Genomic DNA, 20,813 nt, shown 5'->3' with positions numbered 1-20,813 from the left:
CTTCCTTCCAACGCCCGACAACAATCGTTACTAAGACCCCTCGCCTGGTCGCCGCCCCCCCCCCCCCCCCCATGTGAAATACCTGATTCAACCATGATACATTCTCTGTGATGCTCCGCCTCCGACCGACCTGCTCCGTGAAATTGAAAATAGATTTTTTTGTTGTTGTTGTTTATCGATAAAACAGCTGGGAGGAAAAGCTTTGTGTGGCCCGCGACTGTCCAGCCAACAGCCCCCCCCCCCCCCGGCCCATATATAAAATATACAAAAGATTATTTTCCAAAATCCTCCTCCGGTCTATCTCTGCTAATAGAAAAATATACAATAATCCTATTTGTCAAAATCTCTTTGCGTTATGGACGAAAACCCTGCACCTCCTCCTCTTCCTCCCCCCCCACTCTGCTGGACTAGTCTTGCCTTCCTACCCAGTTCAAAAATATACATGTTTTATTTTTGTTCTATTTATAGAAAAAAATTACACCTCTGACCTCTGACCTCTCCTGGCTTGTGTTCCGTGCCTTGAGCTTAGAAAGTGAGACTTCACTGGCAAAGTGTGAGTTCAACACCGCGGTGGAACCGGCGGGCGGACGCACTACCTGCAGAGCGACACCGGGCGTAAGCACCGGGGGGGGGGGTGGAGCTGCCGAGGTGACACTAGGTGGCGCTACAGTCGTGTGGAGTCAGCGAAGCGGCATCGAACAAAGAGTCAAACTACGGGAGGACAAAATGGCGTCGCTGTGCGTTCCGGTGGTGACTTCCTGAAGCCCGGCGCACACACACACGTGTTTGTGTTTGCGCCCGGTGTCGCACAGCAGATCTACGCCGGCTTACCCACCCCCCCCCCTCGCCACTTCAACTAAAGTGCTGCTGTTGTTGGGTTGCCTTGTACCCTTCTCTCCTCCTCCTCCTCCCAGACCCCGCCTCCTCCTCCTTCTTCCTCTTCCTCCGCCTCACAAGTCTCCGTGCCGGTTCTCGTACTTGTTGATGATGTTCCTGCAGCGGCCGAGCTCTTTCCTCATGTCGGCGACCTCCTGGCGAAGGGCGCCGTTCTCCCGCTCCAGGAACGCCGCCCGCACGGAGATCTGGTTCTCCTTCAGCCGCCGGGCGTCCCGCGAGCGCTTCGCCGCCTCGTTGTTCTTCACACGCCGGTTCCAGTACTTCTCATCCTGTCACCAGCGCCAGTGTGGGGAGGGAGGTGGGGGGGAAAAGAGAGATAATGGAGAGAGGGATGAGAAGGGCGGGTTGTGGGAAGAAGAGAGAGAAAGGAGGGAGGGAGGAAGGAAAGAGAGCAGAAGCTGAATAATCACAACAACAGAAACCGTGACAGTTCACCGGCCGAGGGAAAAGCTCCTGGAAGTTTTATTTCATATCAACAAGTGACGGCTTCCGAGGATGGTAAAAACTTTACGGATGCTCTACTACGACGTGTTAAAGATATTGGATCATTAAGAAGCTGTGGCAGCGACAGAGCGAATTCAAAACAAACGAAAAGCTCAACATTAATTCTGGAAACAGATTTCTGCAGCACCTTCTCCAACAAACAGCTAGACAGAGGATTTACATTTATTAAAATTATTAAATTATTAAAACAGATACCTTCAGATTTAATCCTCAAGATAAACGAAAACGTTCCTTTAATGATCTTCTAAATAATTTATTTAAAGCTGTCAACACATTTAATTGAATTTATGTAAAAATGTCATTCTCCTTCTTAATTTGAAATGATTATCCAGACGTTCCTGACTCCTCCTCAGCTGCGGAGAACCCGAAGCTTCAGGATCATTTCTCCAAACCTGTGTACGAATCATTTATTAGAGCGGCAACGACTGAAGGTGAGCGCCTGCGTTTCTCCATAACTTCCCGACGCCTCCGGAGCCGCAGCAGCTGCTCGGCACGGAGCCGTGAACCCGGAGCCATCGATCACTTCTCCGCTCGTTGAGCTACGAGCTGACGACAAAATAATTCAGGACGCTCGTCGGGAGGAAGCGATGATAGCGAGCGTCACGCTGCTTTGGTTTCTCCACATTAATACAGGAGCTGTCAAAGCTCCGCCTCCTTCATCATAACGCAGCTCCGGCTCTTTAGGGGAATTCTTCTGAGGTATTTATCTTTTGAAACCGTTATCAAGGGACCGAGGGGAATCTCAATACACCTTTAAAATTCTTGTTTCATATTTAATTATTATTTTTCTTTTCAATTAATTTCAGTCTGGAGATAAACGTCTAATCTCACAAGAAAGAATTATTCAGCTGCTGCAGTTGAATCATCAAAAATGAGAGTTGGATATTTGATTTATAAAATATGATAATTAATTTTGACTTTTACTGGAAACAGGTTGAAATAAATTCATCAAAAATGATTTGATTATAGAGAAAAAGACTAAAACTACAAACTGCAGATGAAGGTTCTCCAGTGTTGAGCTTCAGGAAACTTTAAAACCAACGAGGAACAGAACAGGAAATGTTCTTAAATTATTTAGTGTATGAGGAGAATCTGCTCATTGGCCACAAACATCATGTGTCTATAAGTCATCACACATGATATTAAGCCTTTTAATATGTTTATAAGATCTAATTATACGTTAATAAGAAGCTCAGACTCGTTGTACCTTCTGCTCGTTGGGAACCAGCATCTTTCGAGCCTTCTTGATCATCGGCTGCGGTTTCAGCTCCTCGTCACTGAAGCGGTGTCGCCGGGGGTCGAACGCCTCCTGACCCGGCACGCTGGACAGAGCCAGGTCCGCCGGGTCGGGGTCAAAGTTCACCATGACCTCACTGCTGCTGCCGTTGGCCGCCGTGGGAGGCCCGGGGGGGCCCGGAGGACAGGTGGAGGTGGGCGACTGGTCCTGAGGCACCGACTGACCACCTGGAGGAGGAGAGAGGTCACGGATATGAGGATACAGATCTTCAGATCTCTGGCAGGTAGCGGTAAATCATATTCAACTTTTCCAATAAATGAATCTGACTGAACTCGTTTGAGCCCGAGAGAAAAACGACTTGAACGTCTAACCAGCAACCAGCTCCTCAGACCCACAGCTAGAGGACAAGAGAGCTTAGAGCTGAAGAGGAGGAGCGACACTCCTCCACTTTACTCCTAATATTACACTTATAATAACCTTTAATAATCATAATCAATCCATGAAATCACATGTTAATGAGGAGAATACAGAGAAGGTGGAAGCTGGAGGTTAATCATCTGTGCAGAAGCAGTAACATCATGTTTAATCAGAACGAGCAGAACTGGTTCCACGACTGGTTTCATCTGAGAGATTAGATTCCATCTGGACGCTCACGTGTCCCGAGCAGCAGATTAATGACGAGTCACAATCCACCGCGGAGATCTCATCTGGACGCCGCCTGGTGCAGCAGGAGCGTGGACTGTACCCACGTCTACAGACCACCAGGGGGAGCAGTAAAAACATTGCATTTACATTATCCTGCTTTTTTAACTCGTCCGGAACCAATGAAAACAAAATAAAAGATCCCGTGAGAAACACACGAAATGGAAATTTGGTTCCACTGACAAAAGTGAAGCCAAAACATCTGGATCGCCTCCTGGTGGCCGGCTGTGGTAAAGTTAGTACAGCTCTCTCTCTCATGTCGACACACACACACAGACACACACACAGACACACACACACACACACAAACCCACTCGGGTCATGTCGGCTGGGATCCAAACCCCCGGAGGATGAAGGGTGATGAAGAGGATCTGATTTACATTAAATTCGTGAATGTTTAAAATCCCACAAAGGTCAAACCTCGGAGAACCAGAGGGGGGGGGGCGTCGCTCTACTTCACGTCTCCGGGCCTCTGGCTGCAGTCACGTGTTCTCCCCCCCCTCTCTCTCTCTCTCTCTCTCCCTCTCTCGACCAGAAGAGGATTACCCTATAGACACTGGACAAAATGTTCAGATTGAAGTGGAACACGGGGTCGACGGAGGAGAAGCAGGATGTTTGTTTCTCTTTCTCCATCAGAGTCTGTGCAGGAGGAACCCAGAGTCACTGCAGTGCTGCAGCTTCACCACCGGGTGTCAGTGTGAAGCCGGAGAGGCTCGGGCGGGGGGGGCAGCGGGTTCACTTCACGCTGGCTGTTCCACAGGCAGAGAGAGAGAGAGCAGGATTCTCTTTAACCCTTCGTGCAGCTGACAGGGAGGAAATCTGCTCGTTGGACTCGACCAATGAAACGAATCCCGACGATAAACATTCAATCTGAGGAATCCAGTGAGAATCAGTTTCTACACTCGATGATAAATCTATTTCAACGAGAGAAATCTAATAAAAATAACGTCCAGGATGTTAAAAAGCTGAAGAGATGCTGATAAAACATTCAACTCCTCCGTGATGCGTTTCCCCTGCAGCCATCCTGCATTATCTCTGCTTTTGTGAATGCAACACACACACACTCACATATACACACACACACACACACACACACACACCAGGGCTGAGAATAGACTCTATTTCCATATCTCCAAACCCACTGGTCATGAGACGTTTCACAGCCATTTCTGTGCCACTTGATTTTTCCCGAACCTTTTCCCTTTGGGATTCGAAATGTTCGCTGAGCAATTAACCAGAACTCGTCCATCGTGGATTATAAATAACTGCAGCGCCGGTGACCAACATCGAGTGGAGCGGTGGTGGACAGACGTCATGAACTCGAGTGGAACAAAACAGACAAGAGATGTTTACACTGAGGAACCGGACTCGTTAGTTTACTTTTCATTAAAATACACAAAACGGTAGACAAACCACAGTTGTGTTTAGTTTTATCTCGTTGTTTTTGTATCTTTGTGCGTCCGGAGTGTTTAGTGAACCCGAGCGTGTCAGGGCAGCACGACCCACGCTGCGAGCTGCCAATCATTTTATTACACACGTCAACCACGACACCACAACACGGGCGCCTCTGAGGAGTCAAGCCGACACTCAGCGGCGAGCAGGAAGCTGGAGACAGAAGAACTTCCAGAGGAGCAGGAGCCGCTTCATAGATCTTCTTTTACGACTGGAATTTGATCTGACATTTTACAGTTAGAAAAGCACCGTCTCTCTACCAGCAGAAGGTAGCTGTGGAGGTTTGGATTTCCAGTGGGGACCTGAAGGCATCACCCTGCTGTGTTCCGAGCTGCGATCGCAGGACGACGTGTAAACACAAGTCACGTGTTCCTGACCAAATACCAGATAAACAATTAATATATTGTTACAACTAACCACCAAAAAGACATATAATGCAAAAGAATATATAGTTATAATGGACTTTATACCCCCAACGATAGTATACAAACATGGAGTGAAGTGTTGAAAGTAAAGTCAAGTAATTACTTTGCTGGCTACTTGAACTCTTCCTGTAAATGGAGGCTGGACTAAAAACAGAACATGAACAACAACATATAGAACGAACGGGTTTAATAATATAACATATGTCCTAATTTCCGACGTTATAACCCCTGACACGTAAAGCCTTAAGATTTCAAAAACTCCCATGATTCCTTTCCTTCCTGGAAACAATCAGCAGGAAGTGGTCGAGCGTTTAGCAGCTCGGACATTTTCCTCTGTAGCTGGTGGAGAACAAACCTGGAGCTAAAAGAGGGAGAAGAGAGGAGTGGAGTCCAGAAGAAGCTCGGACTGATGGACGCGTTAATAAGATCCTGTTCAAGTTCAAGTTTGATCACATGTAGTTCTTAAATGAAGAATGAAACCAGTTTAACTTTGTTTCACTATTGGACTCGACTCTTCGACTTTTAAACTTAATGAACTATATAATAAATGTAATTTAGTTTGAATTGCAGCCCCCCCCCCCTCTTTATCCATGTGCACCACCTCTGCTCCATCTGTCGGAGGCAGCGACTCCATCAGCTCAGCCTGATCTCGCTCTCTGGCAGCTGGAAGCAGCTGATCCTGGATAAGTCTGCTCAAAGCTCCGTCCTAATAACGACCATTTGGGGCAGAAAGTTGAAACTGATTCAAGAACACGCTTCGCCCGGCTTCATTTCCTGTCTGCGAGCAGGAGCCGTTCGGAGGAAGCAGCCGCCGACTCTCCGCTTCTCTCCGTGCTTTCATTAATTTAGACGAGATTATGCGTTTTTCTCTTTGCGCCCGTCACTCTTCCTCCTCCTCCTCCTCCTCTGTCCTTGTCAACTATTCTACTGAGATGATCTGTCACATTGGAGTTGAGGTATCTCATATTTAATCAGATCTTCTGCAGGTGACTTTCCTCCTGATTTCCTGAATATTATCTGATATTCAAACGTAAAATCCAGGGACGGTTTGACTTTAACCAAGAGAGATGAAGAAAGTAACGAATGTTGGAACAACCGACTGAAACAATAAAATAACGTGTTGCACTAAATATCTGTGTCTTTATCCAAGTAGAAACTCATTGTGATGTAATTAACAGCTGCTTTTTAATCAATTAAGAGAAACGTTTCCAGAGATTCATCTGGACTCGTTAACAAATATCTAAACAGGACACTTTCACCCTGAAACCCTCAGATCTCTGTGAACTGAGACACGCTAACGACCTCTCAAGGTCCTTGAAGGTCGTCGGTGAAACTCGAGAACCAAACGCTTCACAGCCTCGTTCTCCTTCACATTCTTCTCCAGTCATGAAAACCTGCTCGATATCGTTCGTCTTAAATCTGCTGTTTCAGAGGATTCGCCCTCGGGATGAGAGGCGTTGATCCTCGGCTGGAGACAGCTCGAGCACCCTGATGAATTTGGATGATGCGTCGTACTTTTGAAAAGTTCTTCCTCTCAAACTTTCTCTCTCTCCGGCCGCCATTTTGCTCCGTTGCTCTGGAATCATGCGGCAGGAACCGGCCGTCGTGGGCAGAGTCGCCCACGGAGGCAGAAAATAGCCGAGCTGGGGTTTGAGAGTCAGGTGAGCAACTCTTCCTCTTGACTAATCGCTCGCTGTGCTTTCACTTCATCCACCTACACATCCCAACCAGCCGCAGAGAGGAGGAACAAACTCAGCGCCGCCCCCTGGGGGCGCGGAAAAGGCTTTTTGGGAAATGTAGGAAACTAAAAGTGAAGTGTACGTAGGCAAAGAAGGTGGAATACAGATGTGAGAGCAGGATATAAACCCTCATCATCATCATCTTCATCATCATCATCATCATCATCATCATCATCTGCTCTATTAAAGCAGGAAATTCCCTTTAAAACCTTTTCCTGCTTCACTACTTCCTCATGTAGTAAAAAGGAAACAACACAATTAGCAGCAGTGCAGCAATTATGCTAATTATACAAGAGGAGAGTAACAATTAACATTTATTACTACAACTGTAACTGAGGAGATTATTGTGTATTTTTTAAGCAGCTTTACTCCACTTTTATCCTCCTCAGTGTATATGAATGTGTACAGGTACATGTGTGTATGTGTACCTGTAGTACTTACAGTAGTACTACTGATAATAGTACATAGGTACTAAAGCAATTCAATCAGAAGTAGCCGTGTCTCAGATACAGTGCAACCTGTAGTATTACTGTAAGAACAATAATACTAATAATACTATAGTATGAGTATTTCTACCTTCGGCCGCAGTAACAATCACTTTCCTGTGAGAAGAGAAACACACAAGGTGGAAACACAACATGTGATGTGATATAGGAAGTGAGTTACATAAAGACGCCTCCCTCCCTGAAACATCAACACTCAGACGACTCCTCCTGCTCCTCCTCCTCCTCCTGCTCCTCCTGCTCCTCCTCCTCCTCCTCCTCCTCCTCCTCCTCCTCCTCCTCCTCCTCCTCCTCCTCCTCCTCCTCCTCCTCCTCCTCCAGCCTCTGGATCAATTCACTCTATTATTGATTTGTCGGCTTCTTTTCTTTATGATTAAAACTCTTAAGTGCCGTCAGAAAGTTTTCCAAGGACGTTTCCTTGAGTCCGGGAAAGGAAACTTTGTTCTTGTTATTCCAACACGTTCAGATTAATATTTTACACGATTAAAAACATAATAAGCTTTTAAAAAACAAATCCTTGTTGAGGATTAAACCAGTGAACGACTCAGTTCAGGTTGTTTACACCAGGTTTTATAATTAGAGTTTTTTTACTACTTTTTGTTTGTAGTTTTTCATTTTTTAGTTTAACTATAGATTTTTATCATCAAGTAAAAAGAAAAGAGTCAGAAAATAATAAGAATAAACTAAATAAAAAAATTTTTTTAAAAAAGAATTAAAAAATCTAATGTGTTTAATCAAAATAACCTTAAGCTGTTTTTAAATCCAGCCATTTTTATAAATACATATAATTATATCCAGATTTGTATCTAATTTGTTGAAATGTTCATTTACACTGAGCACACACACACACACACACACACACACACACACACACACACACACACACACACACACACACACACACATAAACAAACAAGCTGTCAGGCACGTGCAGCTTCACGAGAGAACACCAGTCCACACACACACACACAAATACACACACATACACACACACACACACACACACACACACACACACACACACACACACACACACACACACACACACACACACACACACACACACACACACCAGGAACAATTCAGACCAGGTGACACACCCCAGGAGTCCTGTTCCTTATGTCAACACACTGAGTTATGTCACCGGAGATCGTAGTGACCTCCCCCCTCCCTCCCTCCCTCCCTCCCTCTCTCTCTCCCTCCCTTCCTCCCTCCCTCCTTCACTCTCTCTCTCTCTCACTCTCTCTCTCTCTCTCTAATCTTTCTAAATCACTGCTCACACTTTGCCTTCGCTCACTTCAGATCCCGGACACATGACGAGACATGTAAAAAACCAAAAGCAGCCGAGGAGAAGTCACGTGATCCACAGTGACACACAACTATTAACCAACTGTAATAACAAAACAAAATGGAGAACGCACACATCCTGCCAAGCTGCATCACTTCCTGTTGACATCACATCTGGATCATTATTCACATCTGCACCAAACTTCATCCGTTCAAACTCTCGTCAACATCTCTGCATCATTTCTGGAGGAATGCACTCCAAACGCCCCCTGGTGGCCGGCTGCAGTACAGGTCGTAAACCCCTCCTCCACCACGTTAGCACATGGGACATGGACCTAACCAAGCGTTCCATGTTTCAGATACATATAGTTTAAATAAAAAAGGGGCGGTGACCTCATGATTGACAGCTGAGACCGACTCCTGATTGGTCGAGCGTGTGTATCAGAGGGACTTTGATGTCGGCGCCGATCACATGACACGGCGCCTGCATCCGTGAGACTATTCCTGAGCTGCGTGAAGAAGTGGAGACGCGTCGGCCATCTTTATTTACAGTCGAGCATCAGACGACACAAACAAACCAAAAGCAGAATAAGTCGCTGGAATTAGCAGCTTAGAGTGGGAGGAGCTCACATTCCTCTGCTCAGAGGTCAGAGGTCGTAAAGCCATTTATTGAAGGTGCTGACACCTGACGCCGCCGAGTCGACCAGGTCCAATCAGATCAGTGACTCTGGTCGGGGGGGGGGGCCACGTGGTTATTCGTGTTGAGGCTGTAAATATTTATCCTGTTTTCATAAAGATCAATTTAAAAGATTTTTCCTCTTTTCATTTTGGCTTCGGCCTCCGTGTTTATTCGCTCTGTCATCTCCACTGTTTCCTCTCTCTCTCTCTTATCCTCCCTCCATTTTCCTCCTACCTCTCTCTCTCTCTATTTTTCTCCTCCAGCCCCCTCCCTCCCTCCCTTCCCCTTCTCCTCCCTCCCCCCCCTCCCTCCCCCCCTCTTGCATGCTGGCTCTCTCGCTCCAATACTTTCTGCAGCGGCACGTGAGGTGGCAGCCGCACATGGCCTGAGCGTGTGAGAGAGAGAGAGAGAGATTTCAAAACATGCACAGAGAACACCCTCCCTCCCTCCTTCCCTCCCTCCCTCCCTCCCTCCCTCCCTCCCTCCCTCCCTCCCTCCCTCCCTCTCTCTCCTGACAGAGTGCAGAGTCAGACTCTCGTTTAACCCTTCCCTCACCAGGATTAATCCCCGGCCCTGGAAGTCAAATCACCGAACGCCTCGGCGAGCATCTGTCCTCCTGCTCCATCTTCTTTTTAAAGAGTCAGAACATCCGCCGCTCACGTCCCCGAACACAGAGTCACAGGTTCGATTCCGACCCTCCACGTACGTCTCGTTCCTCCGAGGGTTTATCTGGGATTCCTCTCGTCTAGACGCTGGTATTCGGTTCGAAGCCGTTTGTACGTTTTGTTTCAAAGCAGAGAAGGAGAATCGGTTTCAGCTGGAGAACGTGTACATGTCGTTCCTCAGGGGAAAGCTCCTCAGTAAATCAGGGTTTGGATTGGCTGATCCTCTCAATATATACATGTGTTGCAGCAGTGAAAAGAGAAAAGATAAAATAAAATAAAAATCTGGGTCTGGGATTCATGGGGAATTCTTAATCAAGAAGTAATCTAAAATCCTCCTAAGTCCTCGTGTGTCTCTGTGGTTCCAGCTCCAAGTCGAAGCGTTTCCCACCGAGGATCCAATTCAGGATGAAGCATATTTAAATAATGAGGCCTGAAATCTAGAGGAGCACATAAATAAATAAAGGCAGATTTAAGCTAAGAATAAACTTCTGAGTTTAGCTGCTGTGTGTTTGTTTTTCCTGTTTAGGTTTCTGTTAATGTAAAGAAGGAAAGAAGCAGTATCCTCTCGGACATCAGCCTCCACACGTGTGTGTTTCTCAGCCGGAAGTAGAAAGTGATTCAGATCCACATGAAGTCTGGAGACAGAGAAGCTTCAGGCTGAAGATCCACTGATTATTGAGATTTAGGATTTTCCTTCAGGTTCAGTTTCTCACGTGTGTCGAGTTCAAGTTTATTCATCGAATTCAAAACACAGAGATGTCTTTACATTGGTTGTGAAATCGTTGTTCAGCTCAGTGAGTTCATGCTCGATGGAGTCTGACCATAGAAATGTGTTTTTCATTCAGGAGAAGTTTCAGGGTCGGACTCGTTAGATGAGGGCTGGGTACTTGGTTGTGATTGGCCGGTGAGCACAGTCACATGGAGCGTGAACTCTCTAATGTGCAGCCTGGACGACAGGTACTGAAAAACTTTATGGATTATTTTACCAGTCCAATGACGCACTGGTAGATCAATGGAGAGAGTTATGAAGCGGATCATGTTGGAGTTGGAGCCGATCGATGTTGAAGAGAGAAATACTTTTTCCTACAGAGCTGCAGCGAAGAAACGACGTCGTCCGAGTTCGTTCCTTCAACTCAATTCAAAAATGGCGACAAGTCTGCCAGAGAAAGTCTCAGAAAAGACGTAGACGTTATTAAAAACCAGAGTTTATCTCCAATATTCAGCAGGAAACTTTAAAACATGAAGAATTCATGTTTGGTGGATTTTTTCCACTTCCAATTTTTCCCATCACTGATCCACACGACGACGGCTTCACACACCTGATCGCACCAACGTGTGAATCTGACTGAGCTCGGTTTCACATTCTTGCACAATGCTAACGTGCTAATATGCTACGCAGCTGAATCCTTCATTTCAAATAGCAGCCGGCTCTGATCTCAAGTCCCTGAGTTTGTGTAGAGAATCAGGTAATGCTGAAAACTGTGAGCTGTTCACATGGTCAGGGGGATTTGGTGGGGCGGGGGGGGGGAGCGGGGGGTTGGGGGGGGGGGGACTTCAAAGCGGCGCTCCCGGGCTCAGCTGATTCTCAGAGGACGTTTGTCAGGCTCCGACCGTGTGAGCTCGCCAGGTTCGTTCTGAGGAACGGAAACGATCCTGGACGACGCAGAGTGACGGACAGCTACAGTTACTGTTACAGTTACAGTTACAGTTACACTGAGCCAACAGCTGCTGTGGTCATAGTTTTATATTTGTTTTATATTCAGTCTGCGTTCGGACTAATTACGACGTTGTAACAGTCGACAGAAAACCACAGCTTGTGTGTTTCCCTCCGTCTGAGCTTCAAATCAAACATGTGCATGTGGATCACATTATTACTTCCAGTCTATTTTCCATCTCTCTCTCTCTCTCTCTATCCCTCTTTCCCTCTCTTTCCCTCTCTCTCTTTCTCTCTCTCGCCCTCTCTGCAGCTCTGTAGTAACACTTCAGCTCCACAACGACCTGAGGGATTTCTGGCTGGATGCATCACGCTCAGCCCAGTCACGTGTTTATAATTCAGAGTAAAGAGCGTGCACACACACACACGGACACACACAGACACACACACACACACACACACAAACACACACACACACACAGGAAAGTATGCTCACATTAAAGCCTACACAGTTGCATGCAAATGCCGAAACAAAGAGGACACTCTGATATGAACGTTCAAAGTTCAGTGCACACACCAACGTGCACGTGTAGAGGCAGTGCTCGCACACGAACACACACTTGTGGTGGATGTTCACACTAACAGAAGCGTGCAGTGGAGATATGAACACACACACACACACACACACACACACTCTAAGCCTTGCAGCAGTATCCAGTGGTATTCTCTCCTCAGCAGGAGGAGCTGGAGCTCAGCTGCTTTCTTTCATCTCTTTCTCTGTCTCATTTTGCAATAGTGTGTGTTTGTGTGAGTCTGTGTGAGTCTGTGTGTGAGTGCGTGTGTTCTATTTTTTCATCCAGCTTCTCTGCAGCTCTTCCTTCCACTGAAATATCTCCTCTTGTGACTCAGAAAAAAACAGACAAACATAACATCACATTTCTGTTAATCTGAACTCGCTGGACGTTTCTTCTCTTTCTCTCTTTTCACCTCCAGCTCAGAACAAACTCGTCAAACTGCACAAACCACAGGATTTAAATGTCGTGACGAGCGTGTGACGGCTACAACACAAACAAAACCACCAAGTACAATGAAGTGACCGAGCAGAACATGTCAAACAGAGACAAACCGTCTCCGCTCACTTCGCCCACAGGACTCTTTACCTTTACAAATTTATTCTGTGCAGCAGCCGAATGTATTCCAACCTGCAGAATGTGTTGTGACATTCTCCAGGAGCCGGATTCTAAATATATCAGCAGCAGCGTGTGTGTGAGAATCATGTAGCTTGGAGAAGCTGAGACAACATATAAAAGCAATGTTGTCATTTAAAACCTTTAAACATTTTAACTCAAGGAGAATTTAAAGATAAAAATATGTATTTACACAATTATATTCTTGTGTCTTGTTTGGTGAGGTGCTGCTCAACGAGCCCGGGTGAGTTCACGTCGTGTCTTCAGCTGGTTTCTGGTGTTTTAAACCTTATTTTTATATTTTAACAATAGATTATAAGACGGTGAAAAGGTTGAACCCACAGAAATGAATCCTCCGTTTCTGCAGGTTTCCTCAGCTCTTCAAAGCATTTGAGCATCTTCAGCTCGTTAGTTTGGTTTTCCAGTCGTCTGTTACAGAACGGAGAGAATAATAAATCACATGGGGACTCCCACGCAAACATACCGGTTCATATTGGAAGACGGATTAAAAGAAAACGCATACGAATGATACAGACTTGGTGTGAAAAGACCAATTTTTACATTCAGTAAATCTCCGTCCTGGTGTCGTATCAAAGCTCTGACTTCACTCCAACACGTCACATGTGGTCAAACTAACTTCACATCGTGAAAGAGGAAAACTTAAAACATTTCACAGATCACACAGAAAGGTTTTTGTCTGTCACACTTTACACACTCACAGTCTCATCCTGTAAACGTCTTCACAACCACAGAGCGTTTACAATTACATGATGTGATCTGCTGTCAATAAATCATCTTGCAATTAGCTGCGGTGAATTCACCCGACGGCTCGAGGGATGAGAAACCAGACCGCCGGCATCATGAGGAACGGCTCTGTGGTTTCAAATCTTCACAACCGGAAGTCGTCAGACGGATAAAGAGAAAGACGACGAATAACATGCGATGTTCTGGAGATTCTGGTTCACGTTATCAGCAGCAGGAGGAGGAGGAAACAATGAATTATGAATCTATACCAGATGAATATAGGCTGTTGGGTGGAGCTGAGGAGGTTTGACAGCCATTTATCACACTGGGATATAAGTGGAGACAATCCTGCACTGGTTAGTGGGGACGGAGGCGCTGAACTGGTCTTAATGTGTCAGGCGGCTGCGTCTCTATCACCGGATCACACCGGATCACACCGGATCACACCGGATCACACCGGATCACACCGAGGCGGCTGCATGTGAGTCTGAGCGCATCACCACCATTCACTGTAATGTCCCTGCGGAAAAGTCTCCTTATTTTTAATTATAACCATTTTAAATAGATCTCCAATAATTCCTCCTGCCTAAAGGCTCACTTATGACTTTATATGGAAACAGACCAAACCTTCTGTCCGTACTCAACGCTCATCGAGAGCCTACGGATACGAAACAAAAAGACGAAACGAGCAGTACCACCACCAACCATTGGGGGCAGTGTTGCAAATACCTTCAGCAAGAAGACCCTAGAACACAAGCCGTCGCTAAGTTGCACAGCCGTTTCCAACGCCAACGTCATTTCTGCAGCTTTCGTAAGACGTGCATCATCACAACCCCCCCATCATCGCCATGTTTGTTGTTATCGGAAACTCTCGGCTCTTTGCTGCCCCCTAGTGGACGTATCGCTTCACAAACGTGTTGCACCGTTCCCACGTATCTTTTTTCTTACATTCGTGCATGAATGAGTCTTAAACATCCGATGAATCATGCGTTGACCTTTTACACATTAAATCAAAATGTCAAATTCTGAGTGACTCACCATGTAGACATTCCGGTCCTCCCATCATGCTTTGCTGCGGCTGAGGTGGCGGCAGCGGCAGCGGCGGCGGCTGTGGCTTGACGTTCTCCAGTCCTACCAGCGAGGAAGAGGAGGATGAAGAAGACATGGAGGAGGAGGAGGATGAGGAGGAGCAGGGTGGAGGAGAGCTGGGCGGGCACTGGGAGCTCTGGCTGGGCACCGCGGACTGGGAACTCTGGGAGGAGAAGAACCGAGGAAACAAAGGTTACAACCTCGTCTTCTCGTTCTTCCGAGTGAACACATTTAAATATGAGTCACAATCACTTTGCTTTCATGTCATTGTTTAAGAAGAAGGAGAAATGTCTTTTACTTTTAACCTTGTTCCTGGTTTAACCTTACAATTGGTGAAGCCGTGGGTTTGGTCCTCATCCGTTTTACCTGGGAGGGGATCTGGGCGCTGGTGGAGCTGGCCCCATTGCTGTGCATCCCCATCCCGTTCTCCGTCAGGAACTCCTCCAGGTCCATGTACTGCAGCTGGAACAGGCCTCCGTCGCACGGCAGGGTCCGCTCCCACAGCAGGGGGCCCAGGAACGCCGACTGGGAGTTGGGTCGCAGGGCGCCCGAGGCCGGGACTCCTCCCTGTGCGCCGGGCCCGCCGCTGTTACTGCTCGTGGAGTTCTCCTCCGACTCCACCGGCTTGTCTTTGTCTGGAGAGGAGGAGAAACAACGTTAGTCCCACTTTGATCTTAACATCGATTTCACTGGGATTCGAACAGATGCTGGGCCGGGTCACGACTCTGGCTCCTCCCCCTTCTGGTTCTGTTTGCATTGTGAAGTACAGATAAGAACCAATAGCAGCTACATGTGGTTTGACATGTGGAAGCAGAATAACTTTAAGTACTAGACTGGAAATATTTCACATTCTGTGCTGTGAAACAAACCAGATTTCAGATCTGTAATCTCATCCACACTGGACTCATTAGTTTACTGTAATTAAACTCTGCTCAGACTAATGCGGCCGTGATCGTTGGAATGAAACGCTCCACGAAGCACGAACTAACACGGACTTTAATTCCAACACACATGTGGGAAAGAGTCAAAACAATTCAAAAAGATTTCAACTTAAAATATAGAAGTTTTGTGATTGATTTACTCTGAACTGAGGCAAGTTAACACCGCTCCGTGTTAGCGCTAGAGAAATTAACTGATTCAAACCACAGACTGAGCGCCACCTGGTGGACCGGAGTGGAAGAGATGGTTGTAGCCGCCAATTTCTCGGCTAATTTTGGTTTTAATTAGTTATTGGATGATGGACGTCATGATGGACGGACACGAAGCTGAGATCTGGTGGAGCGCATGTGGTAGAACCTCAATATCAAAACAACAAGATGGCGGCACATCTTTATACAGATCATCTTTATATGAATGAAACGCTCCACGAAGCACGAACTCACACGGACTTTAATTCCAACACACGTGTGGGAAAAAGTCAAAACAATTCAAAAAGATTTCAACTTAAAAATTTGAAGTTTTGTGATTGATTTACTCTGAACTGAGGCAAGTTATCACCGCTGTTCTGTCTCTGATATTAATACATTTACAACAATATGTTTACTATGTTGTAGTGTTGCTCTATTTATAAAGCTTGATAATTTTTGTATTCGTTTTTTGTATTACTGCCACCTGGTGGACTGGAGTGGAAGAGGTGGTTGTAGCCGCCAATTGTTCGGCTAATTTGGTTTTAATTAGTTAATGGATGATGGACGTCATGATCAACAATCAGATGGTGGCACAACTTTATACAGATCATCTTTATACAGATCATCTTTATACAGATCATCTTTATACAGATCATCTTTAACTATTCACAACAAAACTCAAGAAGCAAGCGATCCCGTTATTCCATCTCCAGATCTATGAGTTGTTCCAGACACACTAACGAGACTTCGGCCGACTTCTTCACGATCGTGCGAATGCTACGTCAGAAAATCCTTTTAAAAGACAAACACCCATCAGCCCCGGCGGCTGCACCGGGTCCGTTCAGCATCGACCGAGGTTCGAGCTCCGGCCTCGGGCTCGTGTCCTTTGCTTTCTGCACAGCACTTAGTTGCGATCATTAAAAAGGATCTGTGGACAGAGTCGACTCGACCGACCCTAACCTCTGACCTCCGGGAGCGAGGGAGGCCGATGGAAAGATAGATACAGATTTCAGGGCATCAATAATCCACCAGCAGTAATAACAAGAGGAAATCCGGCAAATAAAACAGGAGCCGAGTTTAATTGAAACGCTGCGAAGAAAGAGCCGGAGCCATTGTTTTGTTCTCTGATCCTTTGGTGATATTGTTCTGAGGGATTGTGCTTCCAAAAGTGCATATTGAATAAATGGCACACTGAATAATAAAACCCAATGAAATAGTAATAAAAGAGCATATTTAACTGGGCTGGGATGACAGAGAGAGAAGGAGAGACCGGGGGGGGGGGAGCAACGCAGAGGCCGGAAATTTATATTTAAAGGGATTAAAAAACATAAAGACGCAGGAGATTAAAGCAGGAAACCAGAGGACAGAGGAAGGAGACGTCATGTGATCATCGTCCACATCTTCATACGCCTGCTTCACAAGCTCCTGTTCACACAGAAGGTGAGTTTTTATATAATCTGATTAAGAACATAATTATTATTCAACAGAAAAGTGAATCAGAGTTTAAACTTGAGATGTGAACAGGATGTTGAGACGATGTTCAGTAGCAGCACAACCAGGACAATGAGAATAAATTAACAAAACGTAAATAAAGAGTGAAGACGTGTTTCAAACTCCTGATACTGGAGCCGCCATTTTGTGTCGAGCAGGAGTTGAAAGAGCTGTGCTGCAATATCGTAATCCCGCCTATAAACACGACCAATCGTGAGCCTGAGCTGTCACTTGTCGCACACGCTAACATGGAGGAGGCGGAGTTTATGACTTAAACTTCACCTGTGAATTGGCTTCATCCATCTTTATTTACAGTCTACAGCCGAAACACAAAAGTGCAAAGTAAACAAATTAATTTACTCAAGTACTGTTTTGAGGTATTTGTACTTGAGAGACTTGAAGTATTTCCATTTTCTACTACTTCATACTTCAAATCAGAAGCAATCATGGTACCTTTTACTTTATCTTGTTGATAACTGTACTTGTTACTTACTGAATATAATCAATTAATAACAATCTATTATAAGTTAGTCAGTTACTAATGAGAAATATTACAGATGTGGATTCACAGGCTACGCAGTGATGCACACGTTCATACAGTAATAGTTATAATCGAGTATCTGCCATTCTGCTAAATTAATAATAATAAAATGACCAAAGATGTGAGGAAATCCCTTTGTTTAGAAGCAGCAAGGGATCAGATGAAAGAAGAAGAGAGGGGGGGTGGACGGAGGAATGAGTGGAAGTGACACAGCTGATGAAAACGATGGTGACACTTTGAACTGAAGTGGGCGAGTCATTAGAGCCTGATCCACTGGAGAGTGACAACAGGAGAGACGAGAGGAAGAGAAAGACTGGAACGGAGAGAGCGAGAGAGGAGAGAGGGAGGAAAGAGGAACGAGAGAGGGAGGAGAGAGGGAGAATGCAAATAAAACGGTTTTTGGAAACAAGAGAAAGGAGAACGAAGCCGGAGAAAATGGAAATGAGCCGAGGAGCCGAGTGGAAGACGGAGAGATCTGAAGAGACAGGAGAGAGCGAGAGAGAGGAGAGAAACTGTGATGTGTGAAAGAGAGCGAGAGAAGTGATGGATGTGAGAGAGAGAGAGAGAGAGAGAGTGGGAGTTTGTGCAGGCGTGGAACAAAGCTCCGCCCACGACCAGGGGAACGGCAACAAGAGCCACCGGCGGCGGCGGCGGCGCCGAGCAGCATCACACAGACTTCTTCTTCTTCTTCTTCTCTGTACGCCCCTGAACGCATCACCTATCATTAGGACAACATGGCAGCTATGAGTGCTGACACCAGGGGGGGGGTGCAGCAGGGGGGGTGCAGCAGGGGGGGGCAGCAGGGGGGGGGGGGAGCTGCTGGCTGCATGGAGCCTGTCAGCCGAGCTCAGCGTCACCTCCTCCTCCTCCTCATGCAAACAAACCACAACCATCAGGAGAGAGAGAGAAGCCGAACCTGCACCGGGCGATCACCAGGGGGACGCCATAAAGACACGCCCCCCCCTTGTTGTGTTTGTGTGTTTGTGCATGTATGTGTGTTGAGCTTCTTCTTCTACATGTAAAGGTTCCACATGGAAAAGTGCACGTGAAACTGTAAAGATGGAGGAAGAACTGCAGCAAGCTGAGCAAAGAGCAGAGCAGCTGACTGGAGTTATGACCAGAGAGAGAGAGAGAGGGGGGGGGGAGAGAGAGAGAGAGAGAGGGAGAGAGGGAGAGAGAGAGAGAGAGGGAGAGAGGGAGAGAGAGAGAGAGCCTGGTTAATATTTGTCACGGCAGCTGGTGCATGGGAAACGACTTTGCTAACCTTCATCTCAACAGAGCAGCTGATAAGATTCAACACAAACCACTGATTGTGATTCTGCTGTCATGGCATCGTCCTTCACCTCCTCTTCCTCCTCCTCCTCCTCTTCCTCCTCCTCCTCCTCCTCCTCCTCCTCCTCCTCCTCCTCCTCCTCCTCCTCCTCTTCATCACTTCAACACCAAACGCAAAATAACGGAAACGTCTAATGTAAGAATCCAGCCGAGGAGGAAAAGGAGGATGAGAAGAGGAGGAGGAGAAGGAGGACTGGAGTGAAAACAGTCTTTAACAATCACACCCACCCACTCAGTCACACACACACACACACACACACACACACACACACACACACACACACACACACACACTCATACAGTGTATTCATGTTTCAGTTTATGGAAAATAACGATGATCACATGACGTTACAACATGTGATCATGTGATCAACCATCGTTTAGTTAACCTCAGCTGATCAGATTTGAGACCTGATTAATCGATACCTGATCACAGCTGTACTTCAACATTCGGTCACTATGACAACCACGTTGTGTGTCTGCAGCAGCTTCAAATGAACTGACAGTGCATGGTGTGAGTTTATTGTACTTTAGTGTTGATATGTTAAATTAAATTTCATAATAAATAAAAGTCCAGTAGATGATCGTAGCCTCCGTGCTAACAGCAGCTAGCGTACGTGTGTATGAGCAATGCTAACGATAGATTGTTGTCGTGGAAACGCACAAATTATCAAAATATTTTCAATCGTACACACATGGATGTTTGAGTGGCGACCTTCGGCTTTACGGTTGTTCTCTAATTGAGCGTGAGCGTGGGGGGGGGGCGGGTCGTAGAGAACATTCACTTCCTGTCTTCACGTGGAGTCGAAGCTCGGCTGAACTTTGACCTGCGATGTTTGCTTCTTCTTCGTGTTGTCGGGCCCTCGAGTGTGTGTCTGCTCAAAGCTCCAGGACAAACACACAACACAGGATCACTTATATCGTGCACCCCCCCCATGGGGCCCCTCTGAGGCCCCTCACAGTGCTGAACCCCTAGCTCCACCCCCTTGCTCTCCACAACACCCCCCACTGACCTGAGCTTTAAGACGCGTTTTGCATCATCACCACACACACACACACACACACACACACACACACACACACACACACGCACACACACACACACACACACTCACCTCGCATCTCGCAGCAGTCCTTGGCCCCCCGCTGGTCGCTCTTGATTGGCAGCTGGAGGAGGGTCTTCAGGTTGGTCATGGGGGTCAGCTGGCCGCCTGGGGGGGGCCCACTTCCGGCCGGGCTGCTGGCCCCGGAAGGGAGGTCCGGCGGCTGGAGCTGCGTGAGGGGGGGCTTGGACATAACTTCCAGTGCTGGGGGGGAGGCCAGGGAGGGGAGGGGGAGAGGGGGGGGAGGACCTGGACACTCTTTGAGTTCAAGATCAGAATAATCCAATTAGAGAAGAGACGCTAATTGACAGGCGCGCCGTCAGGAGGTGCGCGGGCAGGTGAGGACGCGGGAGCGCGCTTCAAGATGTCCACCTGACGTCCCGCCGCTCCGCCCGTCCCATGAAGAAGAGGAGGAGGAAGAGGAGGAGGAGGAGGAAGAGGAGGAAGAGGAGGAA

The 20,813-nt window shown here is 46.8% G+C and overlaps 1 protein-coding gene across 2 annotated transcripts; it reads right to left on the bottom strand.

Annotated features, from left to right (window-relative positions):
- Positions 1–240: 240 nt before the first annotated feature.
- dbpa (D site albumin promoter binding protein a) lies at positions 241–20,583 on the bottom strand. 2 transcript variants are annotated; one of them, XM_061092344.1, is made up of 5 exons: positions 20,371–20,583; positions 15,131–15,399; positions 14,714–14,927; positions 2,609–2,865; positions 241–1,166 (listed from the first exon to the last, which is right to left on the bottom strand). In XM_061092344.1, the coding sequence occupies exons 1-5, from the start codon at positions 20,549–20,551 to the stop codon at positions 951–953; spliced, it is 1,137 nt and encodes a 378-aa protein (XP_060948327.1). In that variant the 5' UTR covers positions 20,552–20,583; the 3' UTR covers positions 241–950. The 2 variants fall into 2 exon arrangements, with proteins under 2 accessions (XP_060948327.1, XP_060948326.1); XM_061092343.1 differs by having other exon boundaries at positions 15,092–15,399; positions 20,371–20,551.
- Positions 20,584–20,813: the final 230 nt, after the last annotated feature.

This window comes from Limanda limanda, chromosome 19 (assembly GCF_963576545.1).
Source record: "Limanda limanda chromosome 19, fLimLim1.1, whole genome shotgun sequence".
Classification (NCBI taxonomy): domain Eukaryota; kingdom Metazoa; phylum Chordata; class Actinopteri; order Pleuronectiformes; family Pleuronectidae; genus Limanda; species Limanda limanda.
This window is presented reverse-complemented; position numbering and strand designations above follow the sequence as displayed.

Bases quoted from the DNA above. Each gene is read 5' to 3' on its own strand.
- dbpa (XM_061092343.1), bottom strand. From the start codon at position 20,551: ATGTCCAAGCCCCCCCTCACGCAGCTCCAGCCGCCGGACCTCCCTTCC. The intron at 15,400-20,370 runs GTGAGTGTGTGT...CCTCCTCTCCAG, and splicing joins GGACTGCTGCGAGATGCGAG to ACAAAGACAAGCCGGTGGAG. The intron at 14,928-15,091 runs GTAAGGTTAAAC...TTCTCCTCCCAG, and splicing joins AACCCACGGCTTCACCAATT to AGTTCCCAGTCCGCGGTGCC.